Source organism: Hippocampus bargibanti, linkage group LG20, assembly GCF_051943395.1.
Source record: "Hippocampus bargibanti isolate YZ-2025 linkage group LG20, ASM5194339v1, whole genome shotgun sequence".
Lineage (NCBI taxonomy): Eukaryota > Metazoa > Chordata > Actinopteri > Syngnathiformes > Syngnathidae > Hippocampus > Hippocampus bargibanti.
The window spans coordinates 9321137-9343557 of record NC_142753.1 but is presented as its reverse complement, the minus strand read 5'-3'; the positions used below and the strand labels follow the sequence as shown (position 1 = coordinate 9343557).

The 22421-nt window shown below is 38.8% G+C and overlaps 1 protein-coding gene and 2 long non-coding RNA genes across 8 annotated transcripts in view; 2 read left to right on the top strand and 1 right to left on the bottom strand.

Annotated features, from left to right (window-relative positions):
• Positions 1–5984, top strand: part of rbms3 (RNA binding motif, single stranded interacting protein) — a 159698-nt gene extending 153714 nt beyond the window's left edge. For 2 of the 4 annotated variants that reach the window (XM_089023398.1, XM_089023399.1), the window contains exons 13-14: positions 1858–1982; positions 2201–5984. In XM_089023398.1, coding sequence (XP_088879524.1) covers positions 1858–1982; positions 2201–2204 — 129 coding nt within the window. In that variant the 3' untranslated portion in view covers positions 2205–5984. Of the gene's footprint in view, positions 1–1857; positions 1987–2200 lie in introns of those variants that run through there. The other 2 variants (XM_089023396.1, XM_089023397.1) reach the window with 2 other exon arrangements.
• On the bottom strand, positions 4569–17268 carry LOC148883077 (uncharacterized). Of its 2 annotated transcripts, none has more exons than XR_016118634.1 (3): positions 16837–17268; positions 12195–12230; positions 4569–4691 (listed from the first exon to the last, which is right to left on the bottom strand). It is a non-coding gene; the product is annotated as an uncharacterized LOC148883077 (long non-coding RNA). The 2 variants fall into 2 exon arrangements; XR_016118633.1 differs by lacking the exon at positions 16837–17268 and adding an exon at positions 12872–13228.
• On the top strand, positions 14775–22219 carry LOC148883076 (uncharacterized). 2 transcript variants are annotated; one of them, XR_016118632.1, is made up of 5 exons: positions 14775–14934; positions 19028–19058; positions 19413–19544; positions 20441–20585; positions 20663–22219. It is a non-coding gene; the product is annotated as an uncharacterized LOC148883076 (long non-coding RNA). The 2 variants fall into 2 exon arrangements; XR_016118631.1 differs by having other exon boundaries at positions 19413–20585.
• Positions 22220–22421: the final 202 nt, after the last annotated feature.

The following is a 22421-nucleotide window of genomic DNA, read 5'->3' as shown; positions in this document are numbered from 1 at the left end:
TAAATCCTTCACTAAATCGCCATGGTGTGGTGACGTTCAATTTGGATCGTTCGTACAACAGACTTCTTAGGCAACATAGGCTTAGTTATGCTGATGAGGTGATACCAGCGCAAATGGGGCAATCAGGCCAGTTCGCTACATCGCTGTTTTTCGTCTATCGAGGGTGGTCTCGGTCCGCCTTAACCGCGATAAACGAGGGATTACTGTACATTTCAAGTCGCTTCAGAAGCACATATTTAGATGGACTATCAGTCCTGTGTCAAATGACAGGAACTCAAGTGAGATACAGTGCCCAGACGCTGCCGTCTTACCTCCTTCACGCCTACACACACACCCATACACACCCGAGATTGTGAGATTGCAGGTAGCCGAAACACACACACACACACACGTCTATCAGCCGCATCGTTCTGGCTCACCCCGCAAGCACAGACGATGCCACTTTCCCCTTTTGACAGACACATTAGTTTCTTTTCTCTTCACGCGCAGGAGCGCGAAGGCCCAGGAGAGATGTTAGTTGCAGTGTCGCCCAAGGCCTCCTTGTTTACCGCTTCCGTCTCGCTCGCCAGTGTCCTCTCAGTGCCGGTATTAGCGGCCAGGGTGGATATCAATGCATCATGTGGTGTCTGGAGGGGGGGCTGATAGATAGACAGCGAGTTGTATTCTTGAGAGCTTGTTAACGGTCATTGACATCATGCTGAGTGAGGCCAATGCCGTCCTGACATATAGGATGAGGAAATTTAGATCGGTGGATTTAACGCATTCACTGCCATTCATAAATGTATTTATTAGTTGAAAATATGACGGAGAGCGCCATTCCTGAATTTGTTTGGGTTTTTTTTTTTTTTTGGGTGTTGATAAAGTGCTGGCCGTGCCCTCTGGCAATTTTTTTTCCCTCCCACAAGAGGGCAGAATTTCCCTTTTTTTTTCCATGTTGGCGCTTTGTTCTAGCTCCAGCTGATGTTAAAGTCAGTCAGCTTTAATGTCAAATATGTGAATATGCATGACATACAACACAGATGAAATTATTGTAGTAGTAGTAGTAGTAGTAATCGTATTATTATTATTATTATTATTATTATTATTATTATTATTATTATTATTATTATTATTATTAGTAGTAGTAGTATAATTATTTTATAATTTTATAATTTTATAATTTTATAATTTTATTATTATTATTATTATTATTATTATTATTATTATTATTATTATTATTATTATTAGTCATCGTAGTAGTAGTAGTAGTAGGTAGTAGTGGTAGTAGTAGTATTATTATTATTATTTTAGTATTTTATAATTTTATTATTTTATTATTATTTTATTGTATTATTATTATTATTAGTCGTATTAGTAGTAGTATAATAATTATTATTATTATTATTATTATTAGTAGTAGTAGTAGTAGTAGTAGTATAATTATTTTCTTATTTTCTTATTTTATTGTTGTTTTATTATTATTATTATTATTATTATTATTATTATTATTATTATTAGTCGTATTAGTAGTAGTATTATAATAATAATAATAATAATAATAATTATTATTATTATTATTATTATTATTATTATTATTAGTCGTAATAGTAGTAGTATTATAATAATAATAATAATAATAATAATAATAATTATTATTATTATTATTATTAGTCGTAATAGTAGTAGCATTATAATAATAATAATAATTATTATTATTAGTAGTAGTAGTAGTAGTAGTAGTATAATTATTATTTTCGTATTTTATTATTTATTGTTGTTTTATTATTATTATTATGTTATTATTATTATTAAAATGAATTGACGTGGCATTGCTCATGTACCCCAAGCTGCCTCGTGACCTCAATTGTTGTTTCTCAGGGAGTGGTGACGGATGGCTCCCCGCAGACAGTGGCTCCCTCACCACAGGAGGTGACTGGCCAGCAGCAACAGATTCATGTCGACGGTGCCACCGACCACGTTTCTGCTTACTCGTACCAGTCCAAGTAAGTCTAGCATGCTAAGCTAGCTGTCAAGCTAAGCTAGCTCAAAGTTAGCCAGATAATTTAGTGGGCGGTGGCTCAATTTGCCCAATATTTTTCCCTCAATGAGACCAACTTGATGTTTGTGACTTACATTTGTACGACTTACTCCCACCACCGCGAGCAGAATATTTTCATTGCAACTCCATCTCTTCTCTCCGTTTCTTCTCCTTTCCCATCAGATAGCAACGACCTGAGAGAATGTTCCTGTGACAGCGTTGCCTTGAGACAAAAAGGTGGCTGCACTGTGAATGTGAGACAGGAATGTAGAGGGAAAAAAAGTGACTGCTTCCAGATTGCCTAGGCACCCAAAAAAAAGAGAGAGAGAGACTTTTCATTTTCAACCTGGTCAACTAAGGGGGAAAAAAAACAAGGAAGCAATGGATGCTAAGAAAAGGGGTGTGGGATATTGTAGGGGCACAGTGCAAACAAAAAAAAAATATTTGTTAAGTGTGAAAACCTGCCCAAAGGGCTGGTTTGAAGCTAGAAAATGTTCTCAAAGAAAATTCTAAACCAATTAAAAAAAAAACACACACAAAAAAAAACAAATACAGAAAAAAAAAAAAAAAAAGGTTGAATGTGAAGGTGAACTTTATTTTGTAATTAGGAACAGGAAGGAGTCATGTTTGAGATACACACAGAGATTGTCTTCCTCAGAAACTAAGCTAAAAGTTTGTTTTCACTATTTTTTAACGTTCTCGTGTTGGATTTTACTTTTTCTAGATATATTTGAAAACAACGTGTGTGTTTTTTTTTCTTTCTTTAAATCTTCATGGCCTTAATTTCAAGGGCGCCAGAGACTTTTCAAAATAAAGTCAGACGCCTGTTTGGGAATTGGAAGGAAGGTTCTAGTGGGTAAAAGCCGAAGCGAATCGGTATTTTGGACCACTTGGAAGGTTCTAGAAACTGGATGAGTCGATGAAAGAGGATGAAGAATCTATTACGTAAACTGTACAGATTTAATAGAGAAAAGTTTGGTTTTTTTTCTCCTTTTTTCCTCACAAGAAGAATGCTTTGATAATGATTATGTCAGATGTAACAAATGTGTTCAAAGAACTAAAATGCTTGTTGCGGAAAAGACTTAAGCGCTGAAGAGATTTTTCACAATAAGGAGAAGAAAAAGAAAAAAAAAGAAAAACATGCTGCGTCACAGATGCAGTCCGTCGACTGAACTTTGACCTTTTTTTTAATTTTAAATGTTCATCATTTTTTTTATTTTACAATGCAATGTTGCCGTCAATGACATTACAGCTTTTAGTCTTTCACGTGTTACAGTGATACCTTGGCTTACGAACTTAATTGGTTCCCAGACAGAGCGTGTAAGGCGAAAAGTGTGCTTCTCAAAAATTAATTTCCCATAAGAAACCATTAAAATGAGAATAATTCGTTCCCATGTCCCCATAAAACACAATTTTCTACTTTCTAAGCCTTAAAACTACTCAAAATACACCTTATTTTATGTATAATAAATGTGCTATGGTATTGTAATTACAGAAATAAACTGTACTGTATTATAAAGTCGTTTTATTTACCTTTGTGATGGTCGTTGATGGCTTGATGGAATGGATAACTTTTTGCATAAAGTGTCTCAAGAAGCTCTGGGTTGTGCATCTTGGAACTTGTGATATTGCAACAGCAACAGATGCAAGCAGACACACTAGAAACATCATTAATAGCTGGTTCCCTTGCTTGTCTTTTCATTTCAAATTGAACTGATGGCTAGTGCGGGTTATTTGTGGAGCCTGATTGATGGGAATTTTAAGCTTGCAGTCTACACTCTGCCTTTGAACTATCAAAATTGAAACGAGTCCAAATTTCACTGTTTTCTATCCATTTTGTCACTCTCTCTGTGTGGTCTGCCTGTCTCTTTAATGTTTAAACCACCTCCCCTCACTGCTGCGTTCTTGACCAATCACATGGCTTTAATCGAAGACTGGAGGCGGGGAATAGAGGACAAAAAAAAATGTTGGCAGCCATTTTCTTTTTTGGAGAGTGGCTTCACTCTTTATCTGTCTGTAAACCCCGCCCTCACCGCTGCGTTCTTGACCAATCACCTGGCTATAACCGACAACTGGGGGCGGAGAATAGAGGATAAAAATGAGTCGGCTGCCATTTTCTTTTAAAACTGGCTCGTTCGCGAACATCCGTGTGTATCCCGAAAAGTTCGTAAGCCAAGGGGTTCATAAACCGAGGTATCATTGTACTAGTTTTTTTATGAGCTTTAAAATGTTTTTAGCCCGCTTTGCTTGTCACGCTGCAAATCTTCATGAAAACAAGGAAAAAAGTATAAAATGTACAAAAAAACTCCCAAAAAAAGGAAAAAAATGGCAGTGAAACAAAAACAATAGAGTATAGGAGCTTACGGTTGAGATCAATCAGTGCAAAAGCAATAGAGGAAATTGTTGACAATTTTCTGTAGTATTTCCTAGTTGTGGATGAAATGCAGCCCATGGACGGCCATTTTTATACCAAAGATGAAGATACACTCTGAACCAGAGGTGGTTGTTGTTGTTTTGTTTTGTTTTGTTTTTGCCCCTCCCCCACATGCCTCTTTTTTCTGTTGGTTGTTGTTGATGTTAATGATGTTGTCGATGTTGGTATTACTGTTGTTGTCCTGGTTGTTCTTGTTGTTGTTTTTTCTCACCTTGACGGCCGGACCAGTCCTTAAAGATCCTTCAAATCACATGCACACACACACACACACACACACACACAAGTGTCACTAATGTCAGTTTCTCCCCCTAGCCGTTTCCACAGGCTGATTAATTCCTTACACTGAGCTTTGTCGCCCTCTTCTGCCTCTTTTTGGTGCAACACGAAGTTTTCAGACCAAACAAGTACAGCAAAATGCATTGACGTGATGGAAGGACTGCTACAATGTGTCCTTTTTTTCCGATCAGGGGCGTTCCTTCAGTGACGTAACGTCAGGACTCGTCACCAACTCAAAAACAAGACTTCCGGAATAGTCAGCGCGAGTCTTAAAACGTAAAATATATCTATATGCGGTGGAATCTTTGTAAAATACGCTCAGTTGAAGTCATTTGAAGCCATTTTACAAATTATGGACACAACTTATTCAGAGGCGTCGGTTGTCCTTTAAGTGAAACATCAGTAAAACATACATAAAACATTTCCCCCATTTTTTCCCACTTTTCACTCCTCTCTCAGTAATCCCTTGAGCCATCCTGGATTGCGTTAAGTGTGTCCCACGTGCACACCCATCAGGCCGCCGCTTTTCGTTCACTCACTGTGGGAAGCGAGCCATGTGGTTCAATAACTCATCACATGCCAGGCTAACACACACCGCGCATAACATAGTGAGAAAATTGCCCCCAGTACTGTTTCCATGCACATACACACACAAACCATTAACAACAGGTACACCCCCCCCACACCCTCCTTGCCAACACTTTTTAATTGATGCTTCGGTTGACTTTTGATGAAAGTTATTGATTGGCCACACGGGCCTCACAGTGCACTCATGAGTTAAATCAGCTTCTTGCGAAAGACACCCCCATGCATCAATCACTTGGAAGAAAAAAAAAAGGCTGACCCGATTGGTGGTATGAAGTGTGATATGTTAGCGATTCGTGTCGGGATGAAGGGAGGAAAATGACTCGGACAGCAGAGCGGATTTTGTTACTTTTTATTGCTGTTTTTGGTTTTTTTTAACCCTACTTGTTTTTCAGCACTAGGCAGGACGTGGTCACGTCTCGCACGGCGTGTGTGTGCGTGTGTATGTGTGTGTGTGGGTGATTTTTGAGAAGCTATCTGTACATCTGTGGATGTGAACTTTTTTTTCCTCTCTGATGAAGCTTTCAATTAAAAAAAAATACAAAAACAAACAAAAAACACTAAAAGACTGTTGTTATCATTCAAATGTTACATACCTGTTAAAGGACAACCTGCATGCATGCATGCATACATACATACATACATACATACATACATACATACATACATACATACATACATACATACATACATATGCACGTACGTACATACATACATACATACATACATAGATACATACATACGTGTACGTACATACATACATACATACATACATACATACATACATACATACATACGTACATACGTACATATGTGTACGTACATACATACATACATGCATGCATGCATACATACATACATACATACATACATACATACATACATACATACATACGTGTACGTATATACATACATGCATGCATACATACATGCATACATACATACATACATACATACATACATACATACATACATACATACATACATACATACATACATACATACATACATACATACATACATATTTGAGCTATTCAGCAGATATCTATTCGATATCTACTTGCCATCTATTAGCTAGCTAGCTAGCTAGCTAGCTAGAAAATGACAGCGATTGAGGCTATTCATTGTTCGCTCACTTTCCAAATCGGGGTGAATGGTATTGTTACAAAATGTTGAAAAATAAGAGCGGCAAGAAAAAAAGGTAAAAAAACGGGACATTTGGCTCTCTAATCATGACACGTGAGTATTATTGTCAAAATCGGGAGTCTCAGGATCAAATTGTAAGACTTAACTTGTATGTACAATATTTATGAAGGCTTTTATGATGCATTTTCATTCTCACCTCCGAGATTCTCACAGTTTCCCCCACAGCTGAATTATCTGCAGGAGAAGCCCCGTTATTATCCGCTTGATGACACCTGCTACACGTTGACCTTGTATCTCAACATCCGGCTTATAATTACGCCCTCGGCAAAAAGGAGCTCCGGGGCCTCCCGTGATGGGATTTCCTTCCCCGTCGCAGCTCAAGCGCACTTGATTGGGCGTAAAGTGGTCATAATCAAAGATGGAGGAGCAATCCTGCTAGGGGATAGGGGGAGAGAAGCCGATCGATGGCAATCAATCTTCCTCTTGGCTCTTATTTAAGCCCAATCAATCGGCGTCCTTGTCGCCACCCGGAGACGAGTGTACAGTCGATACAGGCGGATGCAGTCACCCGGGTTGCCTGAGAGACTCCGCTATAGCAAGATCAAGGTAATGAGGCGGCTTCTTTCAAAACGAAGGACATCTTAATTGGGGAACAATTGACTCTTTGCAATGGATTGATTGAATGCATGTGTGTGTGCGCGATGGTAAAAAAAAAAAAAAAAACACACACAAAAAACACACATGCTGAGCCAACCCGAACGATCGGGTTGACTTCGAGTTGTTTGAAGTGAACGCACCTACTTTGGGTGTACATAAGAGGAGGGGAAAAAGCAAAGCAAAGGAGGACAGGATGCTAATGATGTTGCATCAGGCTTTTGGGATGCTTCTTCTGTGTTTATCTGAGAATCATCTCAATGTGGAGGAAAAGCGTCTCGACTGAGCCCCTCCTGGATTAGCGAGTTTCTCATCTCTACGGAGAAATTGATATAAAGCAAATTTTAGAATAACTAATTTTCCACAATTTAAATTGAAGTGACAAAAGAAAATTCATAAATCAAAATATTCCTGAGCCAAAATTCTCATTATGAACAACTAGCCTAATGCTAACATTGCTAACCTCAAACGGTTAAAATACATTTTTTCCACTTGTTTTTAACACTAACATTTTTGGAACAGTTGAACGGAAGTAATTGTTCTTTTGTTGATTGCCGCCATTTTATATATTTTTTAAATGTAGAAAATCGCCATTTTTGAAAATTGGGATGCTAATTTAGTCAATTATTCCCCACAAAAAAAATTATCTTGTGACTGTAAAGTGTCCATGACAGTTTTGAAAGGTGCTTATGAATTATATGTGTTATTATTATTAATATCTTGATTTATTTATCTAGCTATCCAGCTATCTAGCTAGCAATGTCACTAGCTAGCTATTTTCTATCTATTTTCTATCTAGCTCCCTGGCTACCTAGCTAGCTATCTATTAGCTATATAGCTATCTAGCTGACTGGCTAGCTAGCTATTAGCTATCTATTGGCTAGCTAGCTCGCTAGCTTTCTGTCTATTTGAATTACTTCCGATTTGAGTGAAAGCTGGCGCATGTGGCTGCCGCTGCTCACCCACAGAAGAACTCATCCTGTGACTGTAAAGTGACCTCGAGAGTTTGGAAAGGCGCTTATAAATGAAATGTATGATGATGATAAAGCGCTGGCTATGACCTCTGGGGGCAATATCTGCCTTTTGTCCATATTAACGCTTTTTTCCAGGTTTTAGCTGTTGTTAACGCGCTATATAAACAAATATGTATGTATTGGATTGGATTGGATTTGCCTTTATTAGTCTCGCAGTGGAGAAATTTACATTACATTATTGCAATGTATTATTATTATTATTATTATTATTATTATTATTATTATTATTATTATTTGTTTATTATTATTTAGTATTATTTGTTTATTATTATTTAATATTATTATAAACAACCAAAAAAAGCAAGTCTCGCGAGAGCACTTGCTGACGGCTGCCTATTTGGGCGCCATCTTGGACTTCTTCTTGCATCCATACCATGCTTTATTCGTTTTTTTTTTCAAAATCCTTAATCTCAAAGTCTTCTCTCTTTCATCTGCTCGACTACGCCGTTTTCTAATCTCCCAAAATTCCGAAGAATAAAAAAAAACACCCCCAAATTCCATCTCACTCCTTTGGAGCCGAAGAACGACTTTATCAGGTTCGAGAGATGTAACAGAGCGAAGCACCACAAGGGCGCAGCATTCCAACACTGATGTTATCTGTGCAGCTATCTCAGTTGGATACAGATAAAAAAAAAACGTCTCCGCCGAGGTAAACCACACAACACTCCCAACATCAAACAAAAATAGATCCATAGATTAAAAAGCCCCCAAGCGTTGTGTACGAGAACACGTCCCCCTTACTTGCTATACAAACACTGCAATCGACGCATACGTGGGTTGGATAAACAAACCAAACCGGAGTCCCTCTAGTGTTGAAAATTGAGCTGGTTGAAACGTTTACTGATGCGTGAAGACAAATACATCCCAGACAATATTTGATGGTGAATATATTATTCATGCACAGACACACAGTGTCGTATTCATATGTGTGCGTGTCTCTCATCCAAATCCATTTTTTTTTTCGTTTTTAACTTTGAATGAGAATTATGTTTGAGACTAGAGGAAAGCTGCCATTCGTCTGTATTTTTATACAATATACAGACGCTCGCCACCTTCCGAACGATACGTTCCGAGCGGTTGTTCGTAAGGTGAATTTGTTCGTAAGTTGCTTCAGTGCTATATTTTGTATGGAATGTATCACCTCCCTTCCAGAATGCTTGATACTCGGGATGAGTTTGCCATGGTGATGTGCTGTGAAATGTAAGTATTTATAACAAGAATAATGGAAAAAAATTGATTTGTCTTGGACTTAGCAAGGCCTTCAATGCTGGCCTTAAAATATATTAATCACAGACTAACGTGAATCATATTTTGTCCGTAATTTCTTGTGAAATAATTCCAAATTGACTTTCACCTTCCTTTCATTGTTTTCCCCCTGTTGTGCTGCTTACAGATGTGTGTTTTTGTATTTAATCAATTAACCAATCACATTTCAGGCATCATTTGTTACCAGAGTCAGAAATCTACCTGGACGCCTTCACAATCAATGTCGATGTAACTTGCTTTAACCAATCAGAATTTTAGCAAACTATGATTGGCTAGTCATTAGCCATCATAGTATAACCAGCCGCTAGTGATAAGTGCATACTGGCTAGAGCTAGCACACAACATCTGTAGTGAGCTGCATAACCAACTATATTGTTGTGTTGATTTAATAGTAGTTTTGTCAAGCCACGATGGCTGAAGGAGGAGAAGAAATTGATTTTGTTGCAGATATACTGTTAAAGCCATTTTCAAGATTTTTTTCAAGAATAGATGGACATCATCAAGGTTGGACAGCTCAGAAGCTGGCAAGAATAGCAAATAAAATTGCAATTTAATGAATTTATCATGAATCTAAACATTCATAGTGAAATTCGAACCATTTAATGATAGTATTTCTTACGTTTCGTCAAGTCACAAGTTATTTCCTGGCCAACGGCACTCTCTAGTGGACGTGCAGTAATATCACACCACACTCACAGCTGTTTGATTCAGAAGTAGCACTACCGAAGGCCAAAGAGTGACATGCACGGCCCGCCATTGCTTTTTAGAACTATCTATCTGTCTTGCCTTCTGTTCCCATTGCCATCTGTCTGTCTGTCTGTCTGTCTGTCAGGTGCCGTAAGCCAGAGAAGAAAAATGATCCATGACAGACACGCATCCCCAAAATAGCATGTGAAAAGTTTTTGTTGGAGTGGTGAGTCGAAAGTGGTATTTTTTTCTCTCTCTCGTACTTGTCTTTCTGTCTACATTTTTCTCAAGCTGACAAATGATCAACACGCGTCTCGCTCCACATCAACAATGCATTGCCTTTGGCAACGCACTCCGTCAAATCTCAGCTCCATTCACAATTTTCCTATGATGGATGACCAACGTTGCACAGTTGGATTCGGGAGCACGGCCAAGGGTGTATTGAATTTTTATAATGACATTAGTGGAACAATCGTTGCCCAGGAGGTCCTTGCGCGGAAGGCATCAATGTTCCCCAAGTGACAAAGTGTGCCAAAAGCATGTACAACACGAGGAAAACCTACACAAGAATTTGACATTAACTCATTCACTGCCAGACATGTACAAAAATGTGTCTACTCCAGAGCCAGGGTTTTTGTCATTGTCAATCAAATTCCATGATTCACAAAATATTGAGTTTTAGGACTACATAAATATTCAATGCAGCGTAAGAAATCTTAAACTCAATTTTTTTCATCAGAAAAAAACGTTAATTCCTAAGTTATATGGGTCTGGAGTTATACGAGCTTGAAAAAAGGGTGACTATCCAAAATACAATGCAATACATACATGTTGGTTTATATAGCTTGTTAACAACAGCCAAACCTGGAACAAAGCGTTAATATGGACAAAAAGCAGATACTGCCCCCAGAGGTCATAGCCAGCGCTTTATCATCATCATCATACATTTCATTTATAAGCGCCTTTCAAAACTCTCAAGGTCACTTTCCAGTCAGAGGATGCAGTTTTTTTTTTTCTCTGGGTGAGCAGCGGCAGCCACACGCACCAGCGTTCACTCAACCCGGAATAACTCAAATAGATAGAAAGCTAGCCAGCTAGCTAATAGATTGTTAATAGATAGCTAGCTAGATAGCTAGCTATTATTTAGCTAGATAGATAGCTAATAGATAGCTCATGGATCGATAGCTAATGGATATATAGCTAATGGATAGATAGCTAATGGATAGATAATAGATAGATGGGTAGCTAATAGTTAGATGGATAGCTAATAGATTGATAGATAGCTAATAGATGGATGGATGTATGTATGTATGTATGTATGTATGTATGTATGTATGTATGTATGTATGTATGTATGTATGTATGTATGTATGTATGTATGTATGCATGCATGCATGCATGCATGCATGCATGTATGTATGTATGTATGTATGTATGTATGTATGTATGTATGTATGTATGTATATGTATGTATGTATGTATGTATGTATGTATGTATGTATGTATGTATGTATGTATGGATGGCTGGATGGCTGGATGGCTGGATGGCTGGATAGATAGATAGATAGATAGATAGATAGATAGATAGATAGATAGATAGATAGATAGATAGATATCGGCACCCAACCAAGAAAACACAAAACCTGAACAGATTCAGGAATGAAGCCTTTACGTCATATTTTCAATTCCCGAATACATTCGTGAATGGCAGTGAATGAGTTAATGTCCCACAAATTCTTCTCTTTTCTAGACCGAATGATCCAAAATGTCTTCTGTTTCCCTCGAACTAAATTTTAACAATAGCAACGTGAGTAAACAAAATGAGATGGCAGTAATTAGTCCGGAAGATGCACATGCACTGACCTTTCATCGTCTTCCCTTGAATCCCAGCCGGTAACAGGAAACGATAATAATAGCATTAACATTGTTTCTCAATGTGAAATAGAGAATAGGCGAGATAACACAGTGAATACACCCAACAATTATAAATTATTGGCTGAGGTGATTATTTGCACCTTTTATTTATTCTTATCATTTCTGCAGTTTTTTTTTTTGTTTTTGTTTTTTGCAACAAAGAAAAATATATTTCCGTTACCTTGCCGGCAGTCTTGGCTGCCGCTCCTGCCTGCATCTGAAGAAAAAAAAAAAAATAGAAGTCTATTTAACAAAAAGAGAGAGATGAGATGAATGCCACAGCGCTGGAAGCAAACAGTAATTTGGAAGACTGAATATGTGTCAGAGTCTGATGAATACGGGACAAAAATTGATGAGAGAACCTTGAAATTTATAAATCAAAATTGTTGACAGGAGAGGCGGTAGAGGGAATTAGAACGCAAATAAGATAACAAAGGACATCAAAATAACCACACTGTGTTTTCAAAGAATAGGAAGGCAGTTAATTTAATTAAAAAAGTACTAAAACGAGGTCCAGGGGGTGTAGACGCATGAAAAGCAAAATGTTACCCATCAGACATTGAGTACTGCGTTTCAAATACAGTGATACCTTGGCTTAAAAACTTCATTGGTTCCCAGACAGAGTGTGTAAGGCGAAAAGTGTGTATCGCGAAAATTAATTTCCCATTGGAAACCATTAAAATGAGAATAATCCGTTCCCAGGTCTCCATAAAACATAATTTTCTACTTTCTAATTTTCTAAACTTTTCTAAGCATTAAAACTATACAAAATATACATTATTTTATGTATAATAAATGTGTTATGGTATTATAATCAAATAAATAAACTGTACGGTATAATAAAGTTGTTTTATTTACCTTTGTGATGGTCGTTGATGGCTTGATGGAATGGAGTGGCCGGTTTCATCAGCATTAAACACTGAGGAACATAACCTTCTTCTTTCACCATCTTGAGGAATGATCCCTTGTAGGTGGTTTCTCTGTGATAATTTTATCTAGTTCCTCATCAATTGTGTTCTGTTTAGCTGGGTTGATAGCTTTTTGCATCAAGTGTACAGATGGCTTGTGCGGGTTGTTTGTGGAGCCTGATTGATAGGTCCCTGCTCTAAAGTTGGGGGGAGCAGAGGACTACTCCCCGAGGCTAGACTAGAATAGTCCTCTGCAAATCTTCGTAAGTCGGATGTTACCTGTATATATATTTTCTTAAATTCAGGTGAGCAGCTTTAACCGTTGTCCCAGAAAGTGTTAAAAAGACACCAGAACTTGGACAGTTGACTACTTCCCCTGCTGTAATACACGCAAAGTTTTGTTTACTGATAAGAAGTTAAATATTAACCATTTTACTTTGTGTCCGTTATGTGTAGTCTTGAGATACCGATACTGTGTGTGCTTTACCCCAGTTGACAAAATGGCCGACATATGACTTGCTAAATCCAAGTCTGAACTTGACCTGTGTTGAAGTTTCGTCTGGGTTGGACATTTGCTACAATTGGGACAATCTTGCTGAAAGGTTTCATTCTTTGGTTTTGCACAGGTGACTTACTCCCACCTCTCTTATTCATGAATAAATTGGCTGCTGGAGGAGAGGAAAAACCCAACCTGGCAGGCAGGTTTGAGGCCCAACACTTTCAGTCTTGAGCCATAAACGTGTTTACACGCTACGGATTTATGCACTCTCCTGTTGGGAAATGTTATGGAGGGCTCCTTGGGGAAAAAAATGGAGTTGTTCAGACTTAAAGGACAACCGACGCCTCTGGACAAGTGTCCATAATTTCCAAAATCACTTCAAATGACTTCTACTGAGCGTATTTTACAAAGATTCCACCGCATATAGCTATATTTTACGTCTTAAGACTAGCGCTGAATATTCAGGAAGTCTTGTTTTTGAGTTAGTCACGAGTCCGTACGTGACGTCACGAAAGGAACGCCCCTGACCGAAAAAAAGACACATTGTAGCAGTCCTTCCATCACGTCAATGTATTTTGCTGTACTTGTTTGGTCTGAAAACATCGTGTTGCACCAAAAAGCCGCCAGAGGAGTGCGACCAAGCTCCATGGAAGGAATTTATCAGCCTGTGGAAACGAGCTGATTAATTCATCACAGGAGCTTGGATGCCATTTTCTGCCTCTTTTTGGGTGATACATTTCCCCCAATGTTGCCTCAAAATGATCCGGAAGGACTTATTTAATCGATTGCAAACATTTATGCTTTCCTCTTCAGAACTATTTGAATCATATTCATAACTGGATGAGTAACAAGAAAGCATCTTCTCCGAATCTGAAGCCATTGTTTTGATTCTAGAGCGAGGCGAAGACGTCCTGGCGTGACGTCACGAACAAGGGGGCGGGACCTTCTGAAACTCGCCATCTCCGAGGTCGATTTTGAAGTACTTTTGGGACACTTTAACTCATTTTTATTGGTGTTTTGTCATTTGACTAAAAATATCAGCTTGTGGGTTTTCGGTATTTTAGATGTTATAAAACGTTTTTCTGATGTCAGTTAGGAAACAAAAAAATGGTGTCAGTTGTCCTTTAAGTTAGGGAAAGGGTTCGTTCTGTGTGGATTAGGTTCTGACACATCTGCACCGTATCCTGAAACCATGGAAAGTGTGTGCGAGTGTGTGTCGTCTTAGTAAAACCCAGTTCAGTTACCATGGTATCAGCTGGACAACAGGGCTACACAGTGGGGAAGATTAAGATGTTCAAGTCGAAGCTGGCCAACAGAGTGTGTGTGATGTTAGCGTTCCAGAACATTCCTTATTTGGTTTCCAGGAAGAAGAAAAAAAAGTCGCAAAAACGGGATTGAAATAAACAAGCGGCAAGACCGAGAAGGGAGAGGCACGGAAAGAGTCGTGGTGATATAGCGCATGTCTGGACGCTATTGGCAGCCGTTCCAGTCGAAACATCTGGAGACCTCATTAGGTAACAAAAAAAAAGTGGGGCAGGGGGACTGGTGCTTGAGTGTCTGTCATAGTTGATAGAAATCCAATCACTCCCCCTGAAGTGTGGTGATAAGAAGATAATCTGACAACTGGGGGAGTACGAGTCGGCTGGGTCATCGTTTGTTGTGGTCTATCTTATCAACCGAGAGTTCTGGCATTTTAATTATCAGTTTGTAGCATCTCTTTGATGATCAAGGCATCTCGGACTAAAATTTGCTCTTGCTTCGTTGGGCTGTATTCCCCTTTAGACCTTCTTAACTCATTCACTGCCAGACAAGTGCAAAAAATGTGTCCACTCCAGTGCCAGGGTTTTTGTCATTGTCACTCGAATTCCAGGATCCACGGAATATTGAGTTTTTGGACTACATAAACTTTCAAGACAGTGTAACCCGCCTTAGACTTTCTTCTTTCATCAGAAAAATCGAGATAATTCCGAAATTATATGGGTCTGGAGTTATCTGAGCTTGAAATGGGGGCGGCTGTACAAAATAGAATACAACCTCTTTTATATGTATTTTATATAGGGTTTTTATAACAGCTGAAACTGTAACAAAGCACTAACATGGACAAAAGACAAATGCTGCCCCCTTCTGGAAAGGAAAATTACCAGAGGCCTTGGTTAGTGCTTTATCAGCACCCAAACAAGAAAAAAACAAAACCCAAACAAACTAAGGAATGGCGCTCTACGTCATATTTTCAATTCCGGCATCAATTCGGGAATGGCAGTAAAAGTTAATTTCGGATCGGGAATCGTTTTGTGATTGTAGGCGGCGATAGCGTTGTGTGTTCATATGGAGTGAAACGCAGGCTAAGGAACAAACAATTATTATTTTTTTGCCTCATCATTTGGGGTTACGGTATTTTACAAGACGCACCAGAGTATAAGGCGCAACCCCAATGAATGGTGCATTTTTTAACTTTTTCTATATACAGTAAAGTCTCGTTATATCGATATCGGTTATATTGATAGTACCGCTTATTACGATACTATTTCTATGAACGCAAGGAGAAAATTACATGCGCGCAGGGTCGGATATATCGATAGTCCGGTTATATCGATATTTTTTCGGACTCCTGTGAATATCGATATAACGAGACTTTACTGTATAAGACGCACCTTTAATGAATGAACAAAGTTTCTAGCTATAATATAGAAATATATAAAGGTTTTCTAAACATCAGGCACACCACATTGTAAGGCGCTATAGTAGAGACTGGGGTTACGCACTACTTCTTCTTCAGGGTCCAGTTTTCAACAAAATCAAGTCTTTTGGGTGCGCCTTCTACGCCGGAAAATACAGTACGTTAAAATGCAGTTAGAGCAGAAATGTCACATTTTAGTTAACATTTTAGAACGCATGGATGGAAGGTGACGTTAGATTGTGGTTTACAGTCATTCTTTTGATTTGGATTAGATTAGCCTTTATTGGTCTCGCAGTGGAATACTAATTTTAAAATACCATTTTGCGACAGAACAAGTAGTCAACAGTGACTTGACAAGTGACAGCCGGCTTTAAAAATGTTTTTTTTTGCATCTTGGCACTGCATACTGTTCATTTTAGAGTGAGTAAAACTCAGCAAGGTATTGACTGATGTTATTTTGAATGCATTTTGTTGTGGATATTTAGAGTCATCCAATGCCAAATACTTAACATAGTTGAGCATTCCATTGTCCTCTTCAAGCGCTAAAAAAATCTCACCTCCAGCACAATAGGCACTTAAAAATATACTGTATATATATATATATATATATATATATAAATCCCAGCCTGTAATTTTCTGGTTGATCTCAGGTGACCAAACCGTGGCCAGCAGCGACAACAGCAGTTTTCCTGCGCATACAATACCAACAACAACCAGCTGCCACCATCATTGTTCTTACCCTCAAGCCGGCCGTCTGATCGCGCAAACAGACTGAGCTCAATCGGGAAATCTCATCTCGATAACGGCAGCTGGACCGGCACGTATCCACTTGCGCGCACCTTCTTTTTCTTTATCAGATTTGGAAGCTTTTCACCTCGCTTGCCACTAAGCGAAGTCTCGGTGCGCCAAGGCTTGCAGGAAGGGAAACTTTGCCTCGTTTGACAGCTGCACTTGAAACAAAGAGCTTAGACAGCAACTTGAGGGTGTACAGTAGGTTGAGCTTCGATTGTGCTAAGTTTTAATGAGGCTCGTTTATAAAAAAAAAAAAAAAAAAAAAACTTGAACTGCAGGACGGTTCGGCTTACCTCTGCGGATCTTTAAGAAAGATCTGTTATTATTTGCTGACTCTTTGGTTTTTCTCTTTCAGGCACCCCCGTAATCTGATAACATGAAAAAGTGTCTACTGTAATGGCTGCTGTAATAAATTGCTCAAAATGGTGGTTCAGTGGCATGTAAACGTCTAAGAGGACAATTATTATTTATTGATTTATTATATCCTTCAGATATCATCAAGAGGCAACGACATCTACAACCATCACAAAGGTCAATAAAACGACTTTATTATATAGTAGTTTATTACTTTAATTACAATAAAATAGTACCTTTATTGCACATAAAATAAGGTATATATTTTTGTAGTTTTTTTTGTAAAAAAATTATGTTTTATGGGGACCTGAAAACGGATTATTCTAATTTTTAATGGCTTCCTATGGGAAATTAATGTTTAGAAGACACACTTTTCACCTTGAACACACTTTCTGGGAACCAATTAAGTTCGTAAAATGAGGCACCACTGTATTTTTATGTATGTTCTGTCGTACTGCAGCAATTTTGAAATTTTATTACAATCTATTGCTATCATATTCTCAAACCGTGTCACACGTATCCTGAAAACACGAAAAGCAGAGAATACTGCAGCTGTTAATGGAGTCAATTTCAGAGCCAAGAAGCCATGGATACGTTTCGATTTCTTGTTCTTATCAGTGTTGGGTCACGGTGGCATTTCCTGTCTCTAACAAGAGCAGAAGGTGGCACAGGATGAGAGCTACTTCCTTTGCTGGCACACCCAAAATGTACCCACTTGGATGCTTCCACTCGCCTCTGCAGCGAGGAAGTGGATGGTGACAGCTCGGCCTCGAAAACCCTCACACGGTTTTATTGAATTGCTTCAAGGTCCAAACATTGCATTCTGCGGTCGAGTCCAAAAGTGCTGGCAGAACTTGACAAAAAAAGTTTTTATTGTCCCACATAATAACTATTGTTCCAATCCTTGAAAAGAAACATTTTTTTTTTCTTTTGCGCACATGCTCAAGATGTTAAATTGTATCCGTCTTCCTAATTAAGTCCAGTGAAGACATTGAAAGTCTATGTAATGTCTTGAACAGACAGGGTGGGGTTCGTATGCCATTGTATATTCCATTTGACGCTTTTTAGTTGTGAAATTCTATATGAATGATTCATCCCCAGTCGTGGCACTGTCACGGTTTGCAAGGTGATGGCAGATGTGGATCCAAAAAGCAGGCAGGAGGGAGCAGCAGGTTGTGTTTGTTGTATTACAATAAAGTCAACAGGAACAAAATCCAAACCATCAAAGTCATCCAAACAGAAAAAATACAAAGTATCAAATAAAGACCAAGAATAAAAGTCTGCCAAGATTAAACAAACACATGCACGGCATACAATGCATACGCAGTGCATACAATTGCATACAACAAACAACAATGACCCGACACCGGATGGTTGTGCCGGGAGTCCTTTTGAGTGTCACTGATTGTAACGACCAGCATTGGTCGCCAATCTGAACGTTGCACTCCGCCACTGATCGGGATGACCAGCACCTGTGCAGGTGCAGGCGGGGCTGACAGCGCCACCCTTTGGCCGCGAAAAAAAATTACAGGCCAACCCCACCCCCTCCCAGCATTAATTTGATTTATTGGTGATTTAGCTAAATGGCACAATCATAGGATTTAAATGTGTTAGTTATTTTTCATGAACAGATTACTTATTTTCCTTTCCGGGACAGCATTTCTGTGATTAATACCGTTTACTATTTGCCTACTGTTTATTTTGGACGATTACAGACTGCAAAGTTGAGGCTGTAATTACACTTGAATGCATTTAAACATTAAAAACGCCCCCTTTCACCACAGGGTCGACTCAGATTGGAGCGTTTCGTTGAAGGCAAGTCACTATTAAATTCTTCTCGCTCAGATATGCCGCTCTCTGTAATTTAGGCTTTGCCAACGTAATGATTGTCGTCATCTTTGCCTACTCTCACACACACAAGTTTCAAACTTGGGACTAATGTTATCTTAACTCATTCACTGCCAGACAATGTGAAAAAAATTGTCCACTCCAGTGCCAGGGTTTTGGTCATTTTGACTGAAATTGAAGGCGCTTACAAATAAAATGGATTATTATTATTATGATTATCATTATGTTAGCCCTGTTGGGTAACTGTGGGGTAGTTCACATGGCTGAAAGTTCAGCTGTTCGACTCTTTTGATTGTCTCTATTTTGCTTTTTCACAAACAGATCCACCATGACGGTCACCTTTCCTCAAGGGACTGGCCACATATGTTCCAAAAAGTTATCTCAAGGCTCGACATGGCTCACCTCGACATGGACGTGGCTCGGTTCAACGTGAAAACACACCTCTGTTCTTTGGTTTGGCACTTAATCTCCTCCTTTGAATTGTTTTGTGAGTCAAAGAGTATACGAGAGACTGATTTCGATTGAATTAATCCATCTCAAACAGGAAATTTCAACTGCACTTTCACATGAACTTGAAACAGGATGCTTTGGTATTCCACTCAAGATGGTGCTGGGAATTTTTTTACGTACATGTTTGACCTGCTCTCCAGAACATGTTTTGGCAAAGTTTTGGCCATTAATCATGTTCTGTTGTCACCAAACAATAGCTCCCAAACGGTTGTGATCTTGTAGGTTGTAACCTTCGGAGCTTTTGAAAGGAACTTTTTTCCTCCCTTTGTCCGGAATGCCTTGTCATATTGCGGGAGAGGAGGAGTTGCAAGACAGAGAGAGAGTTTATCGCTGGGAGAATAAGCCATTGTGCATCATGAACACCAAATGAATTCACTGAGTGGGTGAATATTGTAGAATCTGCCCTTCAAAGAATTTTCTGCGCGTTGTAAAAATGCATGGACAACCCACAGAAAATCAAAACTAGCCTGTCATAGTAATTTTCAATATAATAATAATAATAATAATAATAATAATAATAATAATACATTTCATTTATAAGCGGACACTTTAAGTCATTTTATTGGTGTTTTGCATTTGACTAAAAATATCAGCCTGTGTGTTTTGGGTATTTTAGATGCTATAAAACGTTTTTCTGATGTCAGTTAGGAAACAAAAAAATGGTGTCGTTTTCCTTTAAAGGAAAGGGGAAAGTGAGCCAGAACAACTTTTTGAGAAAAAAAAAAGGTTTGTAAGTATTGTGTGTTTGCTGTTGTAACCGAGCCGATAAAGCTAATGAGGTACTTTGAGGCGAGTGAGATGGAGGTTGTGACTCAATGGCGGTCCGATGGTTTTCTCAGGTCAATAAGGAATGGTTGTTTTGGGCTCACGGAGCGGCCGGATCTCCACCTTGTGGCTTGGACCCCATCTTGCAATGCGTGGCAAGCATGCTCGAGCAAGCACGACTCGGGCACACACCCTCCAGCCCACACACAGATTACCCCGGTAAGTACCGTAATGTGGAAACAGTGAAATTGTGTTTTATTTTACTCTCATGTGCTCTGCATCTTGACTTCATCCAGCTTCACCAAAATCAATACAAGAGCTACTTCCAAAAAAACGCTGAGTGAGGAATTAGCGGGTGAAAGACGGAAGAGGAAGTCCGGTGTGGAGAGTTACAAGCTGGAGGGTCGCGAGGTCATGAGTGAAACCTGATGTCATTGTTCAAGTATGCAAAAAAAAAATGTGTTAAAACACCCACGCGACAATCGCGGGAAACTATGAGGGTCACGGGAGACTCGGAGTCAGTGGGTCTTTAACCCTTTGAGGCACTCCAGTGAAACTTTTATCGTGTTATCAGTTGACAGGGTGCTTAAAAGGCTTTATAAAAGTCTTTGATAAGAAGAGACACTTTCTGTCACATCTTGATCAGGTCTGCCAACTCTTCGGAAGTATGCGAAGGAGGAATGTCATATATTCACTGTTTCCACCGTGATTGCCACGGGAATAGTAAATCCCAATGTGTTTTGCATTTCCCCAATGGTGTGGATCAGCCGGATGACGAGAGCCGCCTCCTCTGTGTAAATAGTCTTGCGTCACACCGCTGTAGCCCAGCAGTGACTCAACACAGCAAAAAGATACAAGGAAAACAAATGAAAGACTTTTAATTTTAGACATTATTTCCTATTTATTGTGCATAGCAGTTTAGACGATACAGGTCACGACACAGATGACATCATGCGAGGGTTGCAGGTTACCCCAACGACGACATGCGTAGCTCAGGGGCATCTTCTAAAAATAGCTTGCCAGTAATGGGCCAATGTGACTTCCTGTGATTGGTTTAAAAAGTGAGCAGTTCAAAGCGGTTGCATATATGTATGTATATCAGCGGCGAGGCGTGCATTTCATACCTAGGCCTTCAGTAGGGATACGTCTCGTAGTGATAACTATTTTATGAATGACGCAGTTACAGCTGCAACTGCGACTCATATAAAAAGTGTGCTGTGATATACTACAAGTCCACAAGAGGGTACCGTTAGCTAGGAAATAAGGCCTGCGAGAAGGCCTTGGTGACGATAACTCCAAAGCAACTATTTTATCGACACTTATTTTATGCTACAAGGCCTGCAGAACTTCTTGTGAAGGTGCCCAGGTAGATTTCTGACCATGGTAACAAATCATGGCTGAAATGTGATTGTGATTAAATACAAAATCACACACCTGGAAGTAGCACAACAGGGGAAAAGCAATGAAAAGAAGCTGAAAGACAATTTGGAATTATTTAATAACAATTCATGGATAAAATATAATTAACATCAGTCAACTATTCAGATGTTTTTAGGCCAGCTGAGAAGGCCTTAGATTGGAGGCCCTGACAGTTCAACACTGATATATATATTGGTGATAATATATGACGATCGAACCTCACCTACATATAAAATATTGATTGTTAATTGGCCATTTTGGTGTTTGTAGTAGAAGATAACACAATTTAGCATAAATGCTAATTCCGAGCATAGTCCTGAGGCAGCCGAATTGACCTTTGTGGGACAAAAAGCATTTTTTTTTTCAGTTTTTTAATTTTTTTTAGTATTGATTTGATGTATTTTTGAAATCAATAATGTATTTTTCAAATACTAGATGGGTAGAAGGTATTGTAATTTGGTCAATTAAACTACAATTGTACTTTACCTACCGTATTTTCCAGTGTATAAGGCGCACTAGAGTATAAGGTGCACCCCAATGAATGGTGTATTTTCAAACTTTTCCCATATATTGGGCGCATCGGTCTATAAGGTGCACATTTAATGAATGAAAAAGTTTTCCAAATATAATATATAC